The sequence below is a fragment of the Mangifera indica genome, chromosome 18, assembly GCF_011075055.1.
Source record: "Mangifera indica cultivar Alphonso chromosome 18, CATAS_Mindica_2.1, whole genome shotgun sequence".
Classification (NCBI taxonomy): Eukaryota; Viridiplantae; Streptophyta; class Magnoliopsida; order Sapindales; family Anacardiaceae; genus Mangifera; species Mangifera indica.
The window spans coordinates 8,072,115-8,089,632 of NC_058154.1; the positions used below are offsets into that span (position 1 = coordinate 8,072,115).

At 29.8% G+C, this 17,518-nt stretch overlaps 1 protein-coding gene and 1 pseudogene across 1 annotated transcript; both read left to right on the forward strand.

Moving 5' to 3' along the window:
* Positions 1-8,714: 8,714 nt before the first annotated feature.
* Positions 8,715-16,380, forward strand: LOC123201667 (annotated as a pseudogene).
* Positions 11,890-12,802, forward strand: LOC123201547 (probable glutathione S-transferase). Its single transcript, XM_044617106.1, has 2 exons — positions 11,890-12,261; positions 12,344-12,802. Exons 1-2 carry the CDS (start codon positions 11,947-11,949, stop codon positions 12,686-12,688), a joined length of 660 nt encoding a protein of 219 aa, XP_044473041.1. The 5' UTR covers positions 11,890-11,946; the 3' UTR covers positions 12,689-12,802.
* Positions 16,381-17,518: the final 1,138 nt, after the last annotated feature.

Consider the following 17,518-nt stretch of genomic DNA (forward strand, 5'->3'; position numbering starts at 1 on the left):
GTACATAGTATTCTAGTAGACCATTATGTGCAATTATGACCTCCTCTCAATTTTTAATTCATGTGGATATCGAGGTGCGATCCTACATTTAGATCGACAACAACATTGACACCTTCCAAAGACTGTGATAGATGAAGGAACTACTAAATGTAGGTATACGATTCTAAATACCTTATGGTTATTTATAATTTGTTGTGAATCAATGATATATGAGTGAGATCCTAAGGGAGGGTTTTATGGTCATATGTTTGCTTGAACAATTTTAAAACACCTATTTCATTGCTATTGAAAGTTGTAAAACCTTATACCTAGTTGACATGCATTGAACCTTTCGTCATGATTCAATTACCCTAAAAACATTTATCTGATTGCTTTCACAATATAAGATAAAGAATTTCCATAAATTGTAAATTATAAATAAGATTAAATTAATAATTACCACAGTGATGATTGGCTCTAAGACATTATTCTAACATATAATACAAATCATCTAACTCATTTTCACTCTATCTATTATATACAAAACATTGTAAGAGATCGAAACCATAAATATTGACAAACAACAACACAACACTATAAATATTTGAATTAATTAGGAGTCTGGACATCATTCAACATGGTTTTTTTAAAATTTAATAAGCCTTTACAAGTTTGGAGAAGGTTTTGTTCAAAAAGCGGTTTTAAATGATAGTTAATCTTAGTGTTAAAAACCTTTTACCTGCCAATTCAAATAATATTTTCAAGATACACCAAATAAAAAAACAAAAATAATTAAGCAAATTACTTATTGAAGCAAATGACAATACCAACAACAATGAAAACAACTATATTTTGAAGACTTTCTCAGAGAAACATGCATTTTATACATGAAACAAATACTTTTGTCCAAAAAACACTTTAGGGAAATTACTTGCTTCGAGGAATGATTTCTAATAACATAATTAACAAAATAAAAAAGAAGTGTTAACAACCTTTTCTATAGGATTTTAATAAATAGTTATTGACATTTTTAACAACTTTTTTATGTTAAAAAATTTGTCCGAAACCATAATATATCTTATTTCAAATGACTTTAGATAAAAAAAATGTGTTCTAAATTACTAGTTATTGTCTCTTAAAATCAACTATTTTATATAAAAAGTTGGTTGAAAGTGATAATAATTGTCAATATTGACAACATTTGATGTAAAAAAAATATATATTGAAAATGGCATTAATTGCAATTTCAAGCAACTTTTTCTGTAACATAGAAATTCTCTATGAAACCTACGGTTCTTAATGAAACCATGTGTTTCAAAAAAAAAAAATTTATGTCAAAAAATAGAAACAACATAGTTACTATTTAAATCAAACCTCAAAAACCTTAGATTTTGAAATATGGTAAATATGTATCTTATGTATAAAAACCTAAAAATATATAAGTCATAATGTCTCAAGACGGAAAGAATTTAAGCAAATGTAATTGGAGGACACGACTAGTTAGTGTTTTGAACAAAAAGACAAAGAATTATATTATTAAATTTAAGTGTATTTGTGGTATTAAAAGTAGTAAACAAAGAAGAAGTGACATACACTAAGAAAAAAAAATGTGACACCTTAAACAAACCCCACACTAGTTGAGCAAGAAAAAGATTTTGAGTATGTATATGCATCCCATATTCCTAGGGATGCTAAGTTATGTTGAAGATCAAGATTGATTGTGTGAATATTCTTGATATATTGAGGATTGAGATTGATTGTGTGAACATTCCGAATATTTATTCTTGCCTATCATCCCACGATTTGTTCTTATTGTAGTGAGATGGGTTAGAAAATCATTAATTGTAAATCAAATCTATGATTGTGTTTTGTACCTATATATTAGAAGTAAATTCATTAATAATCAATATACAAAAACAAAATGCTTATTTCTTCAAAATCAAAGTTGGTATAAGAGTTTGGTAATACCTTTGAGTCATTAAAAAGTATCAACCAAGAATTACAATTTGAGTTTGAATCTAAAGACATTGAAATTGGTAGTCAAAATTATAAATAATAGAGGTATGGTATGTTTTAAATATGTTTACACTTGTTTTTAATAGTACATGGATAATTGAATTTGGTGCTACAAATCATATGACATTTTATTCTAGACATATTTCACATCTTTAACTACCTTCTTTGAAATTATTTCCACTACTCATAATAACACAACCTTAATTATCAGAAAGGGATCCTTAACCCTCACTGATACTCTAAATTTAGAATCCATTTTAATTGTACCATCTTTAAATTATAACCTTATGTCAATTTCCCAACTAATATATGTCTTATCTTGTGTTGTTATTTTTTTCCTAATATTTGTCTTATTAAGGATATCCAAAGAAGGCAAATAATTGGGTATGTTGTTAAACGAGGGAAGTTGTATTACTTGGATTTAAAATCAGAAGATTCAAGCGAACTTCAACAAACATTAATTGTAATGTTTATTGAGAGGAAGAAAACGAAGTATGAGATTTGGTTAAAGAAATTATTTGGCTATTTAAAGAAATAATTTTCGAGTATTTTTTTAATATGATTTTCTCTTTTTAGTTGTAATATATGTGAACTCGCAAAAACTTATCGTACTTCTTTTTCTTTAAGTTTGAATAAAAGTCTATACCTATTTATGGTTATCTATTCTAATGTTTGGAGTCCTTCAAAAGTTCCAACATTAAGAGGATCTAGATGGTTTGTTATTTTTATTAATGATTGTACTAGGATGATATGGCTATGTTTAATGACAAAAAAAAAAGAAGCAATGAATTTGTTGTTTAAGAAGTTTCATAAAATGGTTATAAATCAGTACAATGCAAAGATACAAGTTATCTAAAATGATAATGGTGGAGAATATCAAACTTTTTATTTTCAACAATACCTTAAGACACATGAGACAATTCATCAAAGCACTTGTTATAATTCACCTCAACAAAATGAAGTGACTGAGCAAAAAGAATCGATATTTGTTAGATGTTGTTCGACCATCATTGATTGAAGTTCATATGCCTTTATCATATTAGGGAGAATTACTTACTTTTGTAGTATACTTAATTAATCATGTACCTACCAGCTCTTTTGACTTTTGCACACTAATCTAGACCTTTAGTTAAACCCCAATTGCCTTATATGTTCCAATTTACCTTCTTGTATTTTTGATGTGTTGCATTTGTTTACCTTAAAAAAAAAATCAACGAAATAAGTTAGCTTATAGAGCATTATGATGTGTTTTTCTTGGCTATACTATGTAATAGAAAGGTTATTGGTGTTATCATCCTCCAACTGAATGAATGTTTATCATGATGGATTTAACGAGTCATGAAGATTCGATGTATTTTTTGTTTAAGCCTAAACTTTAAGGGAGCATCATAGGGACATTTAGATTCTATATTATGGAAGTCATCACATCTTTGAGCAAGATATAAGTACATTGAACAAGCAAGATATGAGTGTCATGGATGACAATGGTATAATCATTCATAAGAGATAAATGCACCACTAACAATTGTTGAGTCCTTGGAGTCAAAATGACTTGTAAATACACCAAACCAATCGCTAATTAAGAATGTCATTGATCCCCTACCTAAGCCATATAGAAGACAATTACCACAACGTCATAATAAAGGTATTCCTAAACCCATATACGAAGCCGATTTTCCTAGCAAAGTAAAGTATCCTATAATTAATTTTTCGTCATATCATTATTTATCAAAATCATATAAGTCATTTGTAAATCAATTATTTACTGTAGTTATTTCTAATAGTGTGTAGAAAGCTTTAGCGAATCCCAAGTGGAAAACAACAATGAATGAAAAGATGAGATCCTCATAGAACAATTAAACATATGAACTGGTTGATTGTCCACCTGAAAGAAACTAGTAGGGTGTCAATGGATTTAAACTATAGAGTACAAAGCAAATGGTATGATTGAATGCTTCAAAGTAAGGTTGGTGGCAAAAGGGTATAACCAAACTTATAGGATAAACTATACAAAGACATTCACAATTATTGCAAAAATTAATACCATTTGAGTATTGTTATTATTGGATGCAAACTTGGATTGACCATTACAACATTTCAATGTAAAGAATGCTTTTATACATGCAAAATTATTTGAGGAAGTATACATGGACCTTCCATCAGGATACAAGGTATCCAAAAAAAGTAGTAAAAATGTATGTAGATTAAAGAAATTATTGTATGAGTTGAAACAGTCTCTTAGAATTTGGTTTAGAAGGTTCACATGGTCAATGATAGACTTTGGTTACAATCAAAGAAATGTGAATCATTCTCTAGTTCTAAAGAAATGAAATGGTAAGATCATTGTACTCATTATATATACGGGCAACATGGTGGTGACAAGGGATGATCAGAAATAATTTTATAAAGATACTTATTTAAAGAATTCAAAATGAAAGATCTAGGCTTTTTGAAGTATTTTCTTGGCATTGAAGTTTTCAATCAAATAAAAAAATTTATTTATCCTAAAGAAAGTATGCCTTAGATCTCTTGGAAGAAACAAGCATGTCAAGATGTCAACTGATTGATACAACAGTAAAAGAAGGTTTGAAGTTGAACATTAAACTTACTCAAGTTACTGTTAATAAAGGGAGATACCAAAGACTTATAGGGACATTGATGTATGTATCATATACATGACCATATTTATACATGAGAGATGTGGAATCGTGAAACGATTAACATTGACTATGTATTCTCGTTTGTAGTAGCTACTGAAATTATGAATGATGATGATTTTGAACCATTTACTATGGATGAGTGTAGACAAAGATATAACTGGCCTAAATGAGAAGAAACAATTCGAGCAGAATTAACTTCACTTGTAAAATGTCAAGTGTTTTGGCTTGTAGTCTCAATACCTAAAGACGTACAACTCATTGGATATAAATGGATATTTGTGAGAAAAAGAAATGAGAAAAATAAGATTGTTCAATATAAAGCAAAGCTTATGGCCCAAGGCTTTTCCCAAAGGCCAAGTATAAATTTTGATGAAACATATGCATTTGTGATAGATATAATCACATTTAAATATCTGATTAGCTTAACAGTCTTAGAAGGATGAATATGCCTCTAATAGACGTAGTTACTATTTATTTATATGAAAATTTAGATACTGAAATTTATATAAAACTCCTTGAAGGATTTAAATTGCCTAAAACAAAAAAGTTAATCCAAGAGGCATGTACTCAATTAAATTATAAAGATCATTATATGTTTAAAAACAATATGGAAGAATATGGTACAATCGTCTCAATAAATATTTAAAAAAAGAGGGTTATATGAATGATCCTATATGCCTATGTGTCTTTATAAAAATATCAGAATCAAGATTCGCCATTATAATAGTATATGTTGATGATATGAATTTAATTAGGACCTTTGAAGAGCTCAATAATGCTACTAAATATTTGATGAAGGAATTTAAAATGAAGGATTTGAGAAAAATAAAATATTATTTCAAGCTACACATCGAATATAACTCAAATAAAATACATATTCATCAATTAGTATATATTAAAAAATTGTTAAAACGCTTTAATATGGATAAAATTTATCCTTTGAGTACCTCAATGGTTGTTCGGTTTGTCAATCTAAAGAATGACCTATTTCATTTTCATCCTAAAGAATAAGATTAAAAGATACTAAGTCCTGAAGTACCGTATCTTAATACCATTGGAGTTTTATTATATTTGACCTAATGCACTAGACCTAATATATCATTTGCAAGGAATTTATTGACCCAATTTAGCTTTGTACCAACTCATCACCACTGGAATGAAATCAAGTATATACTTTGTTACCTATATAGAACATATATTTTAAATTATTTTATTCTATTAAATCTCCTAAAAATTTTAGTTTGGTTAAATATACAGATACTAACTATTTTTCTAACCCTCATAAGACCCATTCACAAATGGATATATTTTCACTTATAACGACACAACAATATCATGATGCTTTGGTTGCAAAACCTTTAAAACATTCAAAAATTCTAGCTCTCTACAAAGCCAATTAGGAATGCATATGGTTACGGTTTGTGATCTATCATATTCAAAATACATGTAGTCTTTCTTTTACAATAGATACACCTGTCATATTATATGAAGATATTACAACATGTATTGCTTAAATTAGAGGTGGATACATTAAAGGAGACAAAACTAAACATATCTCATGAAATTCTTTTACACTCATGAATTTCAGTAGAGCCAAAACATTGATGTCAAGTAAATACGATCTAGTGACAACCTTGCAAATTTATTCACCAAAATATTGCCAACATCAACATTTGAAGAGTTAGTATATGACATCGGTATGTAGTGGTTCAACAAGCAACCAAATTAATTCCATTACAAAGAGAGAGAGCATTCATCAAGGGGAGCACTTGTCACGGGAAACAAATTATTTAAATATGTTACATATTAGACAAAATATGCACTGTACTTTTTTTTTCCTTTATTAGGTTTTATCATACTAGGTTTTCTTAGTAAGGTTTTTAATGAGCCAATTTAAGCACATCTAACCTCACTTTCAAGACATTAAATAAGTAAATTATTTTGTTTTGGTTTTTTATCCCATTGGATTTTTCCTTAACAAAATAGATGTAATTATTTGTAAGTGGTGAAAATTTAAAGGAAAGTGTTATGAAAGTGTCTTTTCATCTATTAAAATGAACGATAATTTGGTATGACATTTATAGGTTAAACATCATTTATGACTTTGAGTTTGGATGCATTTAATGCAATTAAAAGCAAATTTTTGGGCTTATAAGGCGGTGGCTAATGGTTATAAATACCCCCTTTCTCTTTGTATTTTGATCATCCCATTTTTACAAGAATCTTACTCTCTCATTCACTTTATTTGAGCACATATTTTTTTTATTACATTTATAATGATTGAGTGAATTACAAAATTGTCCAGGATTGTCCATCTTTGTTTTTTGATGAAAGGGTTTTATATCTGTGACAACATGGATAAATCGCCATCTATGAAGTTTGAGATGACAAGAGAAGGTTCATAATAATAATATTAACAATAATCATATTAAAAAAGGTAAAATGACTATTTCCCACCCAAGGTTTGGTGCAAACTCAATTTTCACACATTAACTATTGAAAATCTAAATATTCACACGTTTAATTAAATTTCACTATTACTGTTAAGGGTAAAATTATTATTTAACAAAAATATTTAAAAAAAACTAAAAATTTATTATAGTTCCCTCTAGGTTTAAAAACCTAACAAATACTCTCACCCAAAGTTCGAAAAATAAACATTTTCTACTAGGGTTTTTTTAGCTATCGTTGTTGGCGTCTATTGGTGGCAACGACTGCATTCTTTCTGTCTCCTAGCTTTTCTCTCCCTCCCCGTTATATTCTTGGCCATCACTGACTTAGAAAAACGATCAACAAAGATATGTCTTCATCTCTAGACAAAGATGATGCATTGTCATCGTTTGAGAGATGACATCTCTCGAACAATTTGTCTTGGTTAATTGGTTTTATTGGTCGATAATGATTGAAAATGGAGTGCAATTGAGAGAGAAGTCAAGAAAGAGGGAGAATGTCGTCGTTGCCACCGTCTTTAGTTGTCGATAGTGTGTTGGAAAAACTCTTAGGGAAAAATAAAATTTTTCAAACTTTAGATGGGGGAATTTGTTAGTTTTGAAACTTGGGGGTAGAAATGTAATAAATTTTTAGTTTTTTAAATATTTTTGTTAAATAAAATTTTTACCTCTGATAGTTACAGTGAAATTTAACAAACGGGTAAATATTTGGATTTTTGATAGCTAATGGGTGGCAAGTTGGATTTGCACTAAATCTTGGGTGGGAAATTACGTTTGACCTAAAAAATAAATAAGGGAGGTACAAGATTTGCAGAAAGTAGAAATTGAAGGCATAATGGAAATAAAGTGGTTATGTACAGTCGACTAGCTGTTGGGTACTTCTGTCTATATTTTGATTACGCCAAATGACTATCCCACCTAAGGTTTGGCGTAAATCCAACTTCCTACCATTTAACTATAAAAAATTTAAGTATTTATATTTTATTGTTATTATCAGGGTAAAATTATTATTTAATAAAAATATTTAAAAAAATTATAAATTCATTATATTTTCCTTCATATTTAAATGCTAATAATTCCCCCCTCCTTCCTTTTCCTTCATCCAAAGTTTGAAAAATTACTATTTTCCTATATCCACGTTAAATTACGATTTATCCATTAAAAATCCTTTATTTCTAAATATATTGTATTTAATAAATAATTATTGAATTATAGTTTTTTAAATCGTATGTAAATTAAATATGAAATATATATACAATAAATATGTTAAAAGTTTGAAAAATAAAAATAAAAGACAAATGATATACCTAATTATTTATTAAAAAACTTTCTCAAATATGGTTTTATAAATTTATTAAAAAATAAATTTGATCTAAAAATTGCGTAAATTGTAACGCAAATGATACAATAACCTAAGTTAAAGAAAATCAAATCATAGATTTTAAATGATTTGGTTTAATTTTATTATTTGAATCAAATTATATATACTCAAAATAATTTTGTTATTTAATTCCCTTTTCCCTGTTTCTCTTTCCATCTCTCTTCCTATTTATAAACACCTTCACTTCCCTCATCCTCAACTATCAAAATTGCTGGCTGTTCACCTCCCATGGACGACGAAACCTACTTCCCTGATACTGATCTCGATCTCAGCTTCACCTCCACTGCCACCGACCGCACCTTCGCCTCCTCCAGCGCCCGCTTCAGTCTTACTCTTAGCTTCAACGAATCCATCCTTTCCTCCAATACCTCAACCCCTTCAAACGCCAACGCTACCACAAACACAAGCGTAAATAGAAAATCGGATCCTCATTGGTCGGCCATTAAGGCCGCCATGACACTCTCCTCCGATGGCAAGCTCCACCTCAAGCATCTCAAACTCGTTCGCCACCTCGGAACGGGGAACCTCGGGAGAGTCTTCTTCTGCCACCTCCGAGACTGCAGCTCCACCGCCTTTGCTCTCAAAGTCATAGATAAAGACTCACTGACCTCCAAGAAACTCTTTCATGTTCAAATGGAGGCCGAGATCCTCTCCATGCTAGACCATCCGTTTCTCCCTACACTCTACGCCCACCTCGAAGTGTCTCATTACACGTGTCTATTAATCGACTACTGTCCCAACGGCGACCTCCACTCTCTCCTCCTCAAGCAACCGCGCAATCGCTTCTCAATCCAAGCTGTCAAGTTCTTTGCCGCCGAGACGCTCGTCGCTTTGGAATATCTCCACGCCCTCGGGGTCGTTTATCGCGATCTGAAACCAGAGAACATTCTTTTGCGTGAAGACGGACACATCATGTTATCGGATTTCGATTTGTGTTTCAAAGCCGACGTGGTGCCGACTCTTCAGTGAGGAATTGTTAATAGTGGCAGTAATAAAATTGGTAAATTATATTAATTAGGTGGGAAAATTCAGTGAGGAATTTCAGAATGTAAAGATGATTGAGATTTTTTTTCAATTAGGGTACATGGATGTGATTTATTGTATATTAACCAAAAACAATATACATGGTGAAGTTTGTGGTTTATATATTGCATTTGTATTAGGATAACTTTGATTTAAGTCTAGTTCGGACAAGGGTACGCTTAAACTAGACTTAAACTAGACTTGATTCAAGTAGACAGTTATTCGAAACAGCTTTGAGATTGATGAGCTTTAATTTTTTTTTCTTGAGCTCGGCTAGCAAGTTACTTGATTTTGGATTTTCTTTTCGTATAAATTATGCACAACCAATGCGATTAAATAACAAATTCAAATATATATTCTCATAAATAAATTACAATAAAACTATATATATTCACTTTAAATATAAAAATAAATATACACTTGATATTTATTATCAAATGATTAAATGATTTTAAATTAATAATAAATAATATCTAATTACATGATAATATACATCAAATATATATTCATTTATATACTTAATATGGATATATATAGTCAATGATTTTTAAACCGAATTGGATCGATCGGTTCAATAAGTTAAACTGAGAATCGACTCCAAGTGCGATCTGTTAACATAAAAAGGCGGTTTAGTCATTGACTTGGTCAAACCTGATCAAAATCAGGTTTGACCAGATGAATCTGTCAAAACAGGGTTTAATCAAGTTTTGGCCAAAATTTAGAATTTTTTAAAATGTTAATTATTTTGTATAATTTGATTATTTTTTATTAGAATGAATGAATTTCTAAAAATTTATAAAGAAAAATTGTTCAAAAATTAAATAAAAAAGACGAAAAAAAGTATCTTATATCAATTGAAATGTCTTCTATAGACAATAATTTGTAGAATTATGTTTTTTCTCTGTATTATGAGATTGAGATTTTTTTTATTTTCATTGTTTCATTAAAATATAATGAATAATAATAATTTCTTAAAAATGATATGTTTTAATCTCCATAGGTATGAGTATTTTGATTAATTTTATTTTTTTATAAATTTTTAAGTAAAATCTATTATTCATTATAATTTGATAATAAGTTAAACTGATTGATTTCTGGTTAAACCAATTGAACTATGAATCAATGAGATAACTAGTTCGATCACTGGTCTGGTTTTAAAAATATTACACATAGTATTATCCGTAAAAATTAAAGAACAAAATATGAAACATCAGTAATTATAAACCATATCAAACTCTAAATATATGAAGACCACAAAAATAAATAGTCATGAACTTTTTCATACTTAAAACATATATAGAATTCTACTTGGCTAATAACAAGCCATAAGTCAACACATTACATGCATCCTTGAATCCAAACTTTTCAACCGAATCCAAGTATCTCCATCATCAATTCAGTTCACAAGCCAGATTCATCACTAATTCACCATACAAGGCCAAATCTACAATCCCAAAAGTAATTTAACAAAATGAGTTCATGGACATCAATCAGTTCTTCACAGAAGGCAACATGCCCACTAAAATCAGCTTTATAGTTTGGTAATAAGATCTCAATTTCACTATCAACCTGCATGAAAAATAAATGAAATAAATAAAAACTAAGATTGAGAATAATTAAAACAAACAAAAGGAAAAAAAATCAGCATCTATCAAGGATGTATTAAAACAAAGAAGCATATTCCCTTATCCAGTCTCATCCACAAAGAAGCATATTGAAAGCTTATGAAGCTAAAGATGTCCTATAAGGGTGAAGTACTGATGAACCATAGCAAAATGCTTGCTCTGAAGTCATATAAGAGACCAAAATTGGTAAGGTTCCAACATCTATTTATCCAAATTTATGTGTACTGAAAGTGGGTGTTTATGAAAATTTCTTTATTAATGATTTTTGTTTGACTTGATAATAAGGTGATGTGATTGATGAGGTGACATACACCATTAGTTGGTAAGTTATTAGGTTTCTATTTTTATAACATTTCTGTAATTATAACATTAAAAGTAATAAACAATGAAGAAGCGACATACACCCCAAAAAAAAAAATCTCAATTCAGTTTTTTCTAAACATTGCTATTCAATATAATTTCTCAAATCAAATAGCACAATTTTATACTAAAATTATTTAGAATACGTTATATATATTTCCTTGAGGAAAATATTACTATATTTAAAGCTAACAAAATTCCAAGTCAAGGAAATGCAAGTGTGACCAAAGCAATGACCTTATCTTGGAAGAGCCTAGATGCTTTTTCTTGGGAAATAATTTAATCTGTCTTTATTTATTTATTCACTTTTTCAAATGCAAAGAGAAGACCAAACTTTTTACGGAACTACAAAGTTTTCTATAAATTGACCTGGAAAGTCTTCACTTTTCACCAACAACATCATTACTTAAAATCCTCGACTTATTTCAGCTGAGCGTAGAGTTTGTGTAACAATGGCCGAAGAAGTGATTCTGTTGGATTTCTGGCCGAGCATGTTTGGCATGAGGGTGAGGATCGCATTGGCGGAGAAAGGGGTGAAGTATGAATACAAAGAGGAGGATTTGAAGAACAAGAGCCCTTTGCTTTTGCAAATGAACCCCATTCATAAGAAGATTCCGGTTCTTGTTCACAATGGCAAACCCGTCTGTGAATCTTCCATCATTGTTCAGTACATTGATGAGGTGTGGAAGGATAAAGCTCCTTTGTTGCCCTCTGATCCTTACAAGCGAGCTCAAGCTCGGTTTTGGATTGATTTCATTGACAAGAAGGTAAGTTAATTGTTGCTGTTATATTGATTTTTTTTTTTTCCAATTCATGGCAAAGAGGGTAACCCACTGAAGAAAATTGCAGTTATTTGATGTTGGGAGGAAGACATGGAACACAACAGGTGAAGCACAGGAGAACGCAAAGAAGGAATTCATTGAAATAATAAAGACCTTGGAAGAGCAGCTGGGAGACAAGCCTTACTTCGGAGGTGAAACCTTCGGCTACGTCGACATATCGTTGATCCCTGTTTACTGTTGGCTTCACGCATACGAGACACATGCCAAGTTCAGCGTAGAGGCAGATTGCCCCAAATTCACTGCCTGGGCTAAGAGATGTATGCAGAAGGAAAGCGTTTCCAAGTCGCTCCCTGATCAGAAGAAAGTGCTAGGGTTTGTTGCAGAATTGAGGAAAAGGTTTGGGTTGGAATAGTTGAAATTTCACAAAGAACAAAATTATATATACAAATAAATGTTACAAAATTATCTTTATAAATTGAGGTTGTAGTTTGTGATTGGATAATATGATTATTTATTTTTTCTTTCACTTTAAAATCACTTAATCAAATTCTATCACCTCAGTTTATACAATAAAATTTGTATAATTTTTTTTGTATACATAAGATATATTACTCTTTTGCAGATGGGAAATGAGTGAAATAAGGCAACATGCAGAAATGTGGTTGCTCTATGAGACTTGTGTTGTGTTTGTGCGTGTATTGTTGTAGTTTTGCTTTCTGAATAAATTGTTGAGAATATATGCATGTATTATTGTAGTTTTGTCTTCCAAATAAATTTATGAGAATATATGATGTAAACTTTCATAATTAATCATCCACTAATAATTTGTAGAAATCGATCTAGCATGTTAAATCACATTATCACGTAATGATTATAAAACATTGAATTGATAGTTAATTTGGGAAACAAAAAATTTATGTTAATTTGAACCATAATATAATAGTTTTGAATCATTTAAATTGCCTGAAACAAAAAGAGTTAATCCAAGAGGTATGTACTCAATTAGATTATAAAGATCATTATACGTATAAAAACAATATGGAAGATTATGATATAATCGTCTCAGTAAATATTTAAAAAAAGAGAGTTATGTGAATGATCTTATATGTCTATGTATCTTTATAAAAATGTCAGAATCAGGATTCGTCATTATAACAGTATATGTTGATGATATGAATTTAATTAGGACCTTTAAAGAGCTCAATAATGCTACTAAATATTTGAAGAAGGAATTTAAAATGAAAGATTTGAGAAAAATAAAATATTATCTCAACCTACACATCAAACATAATTCAAATAAAATACTTATTCATCAATTAGCATATATTGAAAAATTGTTAAAATGCTTTAATATAGATAAAACTTATCCTTTAAGTACCTCAATGGTTGTTCGACTTCTCGATCAAAAAAAGGACTTATTTCATCCTAAAGAATAAGATTAAAAGATACTAGGTCTTGAAGTACCGTATCTTAATACCATTGGAGTTTTATTATATTTGACCTAATGCCCTAGACCTAATATATCATTTGCAATGAATTTATTGACCCAATTTAGCTTTGTACCAACTCATCGCCACTGGAACGAAATCAAGTATATACTTTGTTACTTATGTAGCACATATATCCGAGATTATTTTATTCTATCAAATCTCATAAAAATTTTAGTTTGGTTAAATATACAAATATTGGTTATTTTTCTAACCCTCATAAGACATGTTCACAGATGGATATATTTTCACTTATAATGACACAATAATATCATGATGCTCCACTAAATAGACTTTGGTTGCAAAATCTTCAAAACATTCAAAGATTTTAGCTCTTTCTAAAGCCAACTAGGAATACATATGGTTACGGTTTGTGATCTTTCATATTCAAAATACAGGTAGTTTTCCTTTTACAACAGATACTCCTGTCATATTATATGAAAACAATGCAATATGTATTGTTTAAATTAGAGGTAGATACATTAAATGAGACAAAACCAAACATATCTCATGAAATTCTTTTACACTCATGAATTCCAGTAGAGCTAAAACATTGATGTCAAGTAAATACGATCTAGTGACAACCTTGTAAATTTGTTCACCAAGACATTACCAACATCAACATTTGAAGAGTTAGTGTATGACATCGATATGCGGTGGTTCAACAAGTAGCCAAATTAATTCTATTACAAAGAGAGAGAGAATTTATTAGGAGAAACATTTATCAAGGGGAGCAAATTATTTAAATATGTTACATATTGAACAAAATATTCACTGTACTTTTTTTTTTTATTAGGTTTTATCCTACTGGGTTTTCCTAGTAAGGTTTTTAATAAGCCAATTTAAGCACATCTAACCTCACTTTCAAGACATTAAATAAGTAAATTATTTTGTTTGGTTTTTTATCCTATTGGATTTCTCCTTAACAAAATAGATGTAATTATTTGTAAGTAGTAAAAATTCAAAGGGAAGTGTTATGAGAGTGTGTCTTTTCACCTATTAAAATGAAAGAAGATTTGGTATGACATTTATAGGTTAAACATCCATTTATGACTTTGAGTTTGGATGCATTTAATGCAAGTAGGATAGAATCAAATTTTTGGGCTTATAAAGCGGTGGCTAAAGGTTGTAAATACCCCCCTTCTCTTTGTATTTTGATCATCCCACTTTTACATAAATCTTACTCTCTCGTTCACTTTATTTGAGCACATATTTTTTTTATTACACTTATAATGATTGAGTGAATTACAAAATTGTCCAGAATTGTCCATCTTTGTTTTTTGATGAAAGGGTTTTATATGCGTGACAACATGGATAAATCACCATCTATAAAGTTTGAGATGACAAGAGAAGGTTCATAATAATAATAATAACAATAATCATATTAAAGAAAGGTCAGATGACTATTTCCCACCCAAGGTTTGGTACAAATTCAATTTTCACATAGTAACTATCAAAAATCTAAATATTCACTCGTTTAATTAAATTTCACTATTACTGTTAAAGGTAAAATTATCATTTAACAAAAATATTATAAAAAACTAAAAATTTATCATAGTTCCCTCTAGGTTTAAAAACCTAACAAATACTCTCACCCAAAGTTTGAAAAATAAACATTTCCTACTAGGGTTTTTTTAGCTATCGTTGTTGGCGTCTATTGGTGGCAACGACTGCATTCTTTCTTTCTCCTAGCTTTTCTATCCCTCCTATTCTATTGTTGGCCATCACTGACTCAGAAAAACGATCAACAAAGATATGTCTTCATCTCTAGACAAAAATGATGCGTTGTCATCGTTTGAGAGACGACATCTCTCGAACAATTCGTCTTGGTTAATTGGTTTCTTTTGGTCGATAATGATTGAAAATGGAGTGCAATTGAGGGAGAAGTCAAGAAAGAGGGAGAATGTCGTCGTTGCCACCGTCTTTAGTCATCAGTAGTGTGTTGGAAAAACTCTTAGGGGGAAATAAAATTTTTGAAACTTTAGATAGGAGGAATTTATTAGTTTTTAAACTTGGGGGTAAAAATATGATAAATTTTTAGTTTTTTAAATATTTTTGTTAAATAAAATTTTTACCTCTGATAGTTACAATGAAATTTAACAAACAGGTAAATATTTGGATTTTTGATAGCTAATGGGTGGCAAGTGGATTTGCACCAAATCTTGGGTGGGAAATACATACTTGACCTAAAAAATAAACAAGGGCGGGACAAGATTTGCATAAAGTCACGCAGAAAGCAGAAACTAAAGGCACAATGGAAATAAAATGGTTACATGCATGAGTTGTTGTACGGGTTGACGCAGTTTAAGGGACAGAACAAAGAGAGCACGCTGCGTAAAATAGCCTCGAGAAAGGTGTAGCGGAAGCGCGAGATTTGATTGAGAAGCTATTAGTGAAAGACCCATGGAGAAGGCTAGGATGCGCAAGGGGTGCGACGGATATGAAACGTCACCCCTTTTTTTACGGGGTTAAATGGCCATTAATAAGGAGCTACATGGCGCCGGAAGTGCGTGGGTTAGTGAGAAGAACAACGTCGCATGTGAGCAGCACGGTTAACGTTTCCCACAAGAACTGGCGACGTTGGTGGAAGATTATATCGTTTTTAAGGAAAAAATAATAATAAGGGTTTTAAAAGTAATTTACTTAATTTGAATTGCCATTAGAATAATAATAATTACTATAAATACTCCTTTGTTAATAAAACTGGGAAATTATACTAATTAGGTGGGAAAATTCAGTGAGGAATTTCAGAGTGTGAAGATGATTGAGAATTTTTTTCAATTTTGTTTAAGGGTACATGGATGTGATTTATTGTATATTAACCAAAAACAATATACATGGTGAAGTTTCATCTTTTGTAGTTTATATATTGCATTTGTATTAGGGTAACTTTGATTTAAGCCTAGTTCGGACAAGGGTATGCTTAAACTAGACTTGATTCAAGTAGACAGTTGTTCGAAATTGCTTTGAGATTGATGAGCTTTAATTTTTTTTCCTTGAGCTCGGCTAGCAAGTTACTCGATTTTGGATTTTCTTTCCGTATAAATTATGCACAACCAATGCGATTAAGTAACAAATTCAAATATATATTGTCATAAATAAATTACAGTAAAACTATATATATTCATTTTAAGTACAAAAATAAATATACATTTGATATGTATTATCAAATGATTGAATGATTTTAAATTAATAATAAATAATACCTAATTATATGATAATATATATTAAATATATACTCATTTATATACTTAATATGGATACATATAGTCAATGATTTTAAAACCGAATCCGATCGCTTGGTTCAATCGGTTAAACTGAGAATCGGCTCCAAGTGCAGTCTAGTTAACATGAAAAGGTGGTTTAGTCATCGACTCAGTCAAACCCGATCAAAATCAGGTTTGATCGGATGAATCTGTCAAAATTGGGTTTACTCAAGTTTTAACCAAAATTTAGAATTTTTTAAAATTTTAATTATTTTTAAGTAATTTAATTATTTTTTATTAGATTTGATGAATTTCTATAAATTTATAAAGAAAAATATGTTCAAAAATAAAATAAAAATGAAAAAAAAGTATCTTATATCAATTGAAATGTCTTTCATAGACAATAATTTACAGAATTATGTTTTTTCTGTATCATGAGATTAAAACTTTTTTTATTTTAATTGTTTCATTAAAATCAAATGAATAATTGTTATTTCTTAAAAAAAAATATGTTCTAATCTCTATAGAAATAAGTATTTTGATTGATTT

Coding starts and splice junctions, on each gene's coding strand:
- LOC123201547 (XM_044617106.1), top strand. CDS start 11,947: ATGGCCGAAGAAGTGATTCTGTTGGATTTCTGGCCGAGCATGTTTGGC. Junction 12,262..12,343: donor TTGATTTCATTGACAAGAAG/GTAAGTTAATTG, acceptor AGAAAATTGCAG/TTATTTGATGTTGGGAGGAA.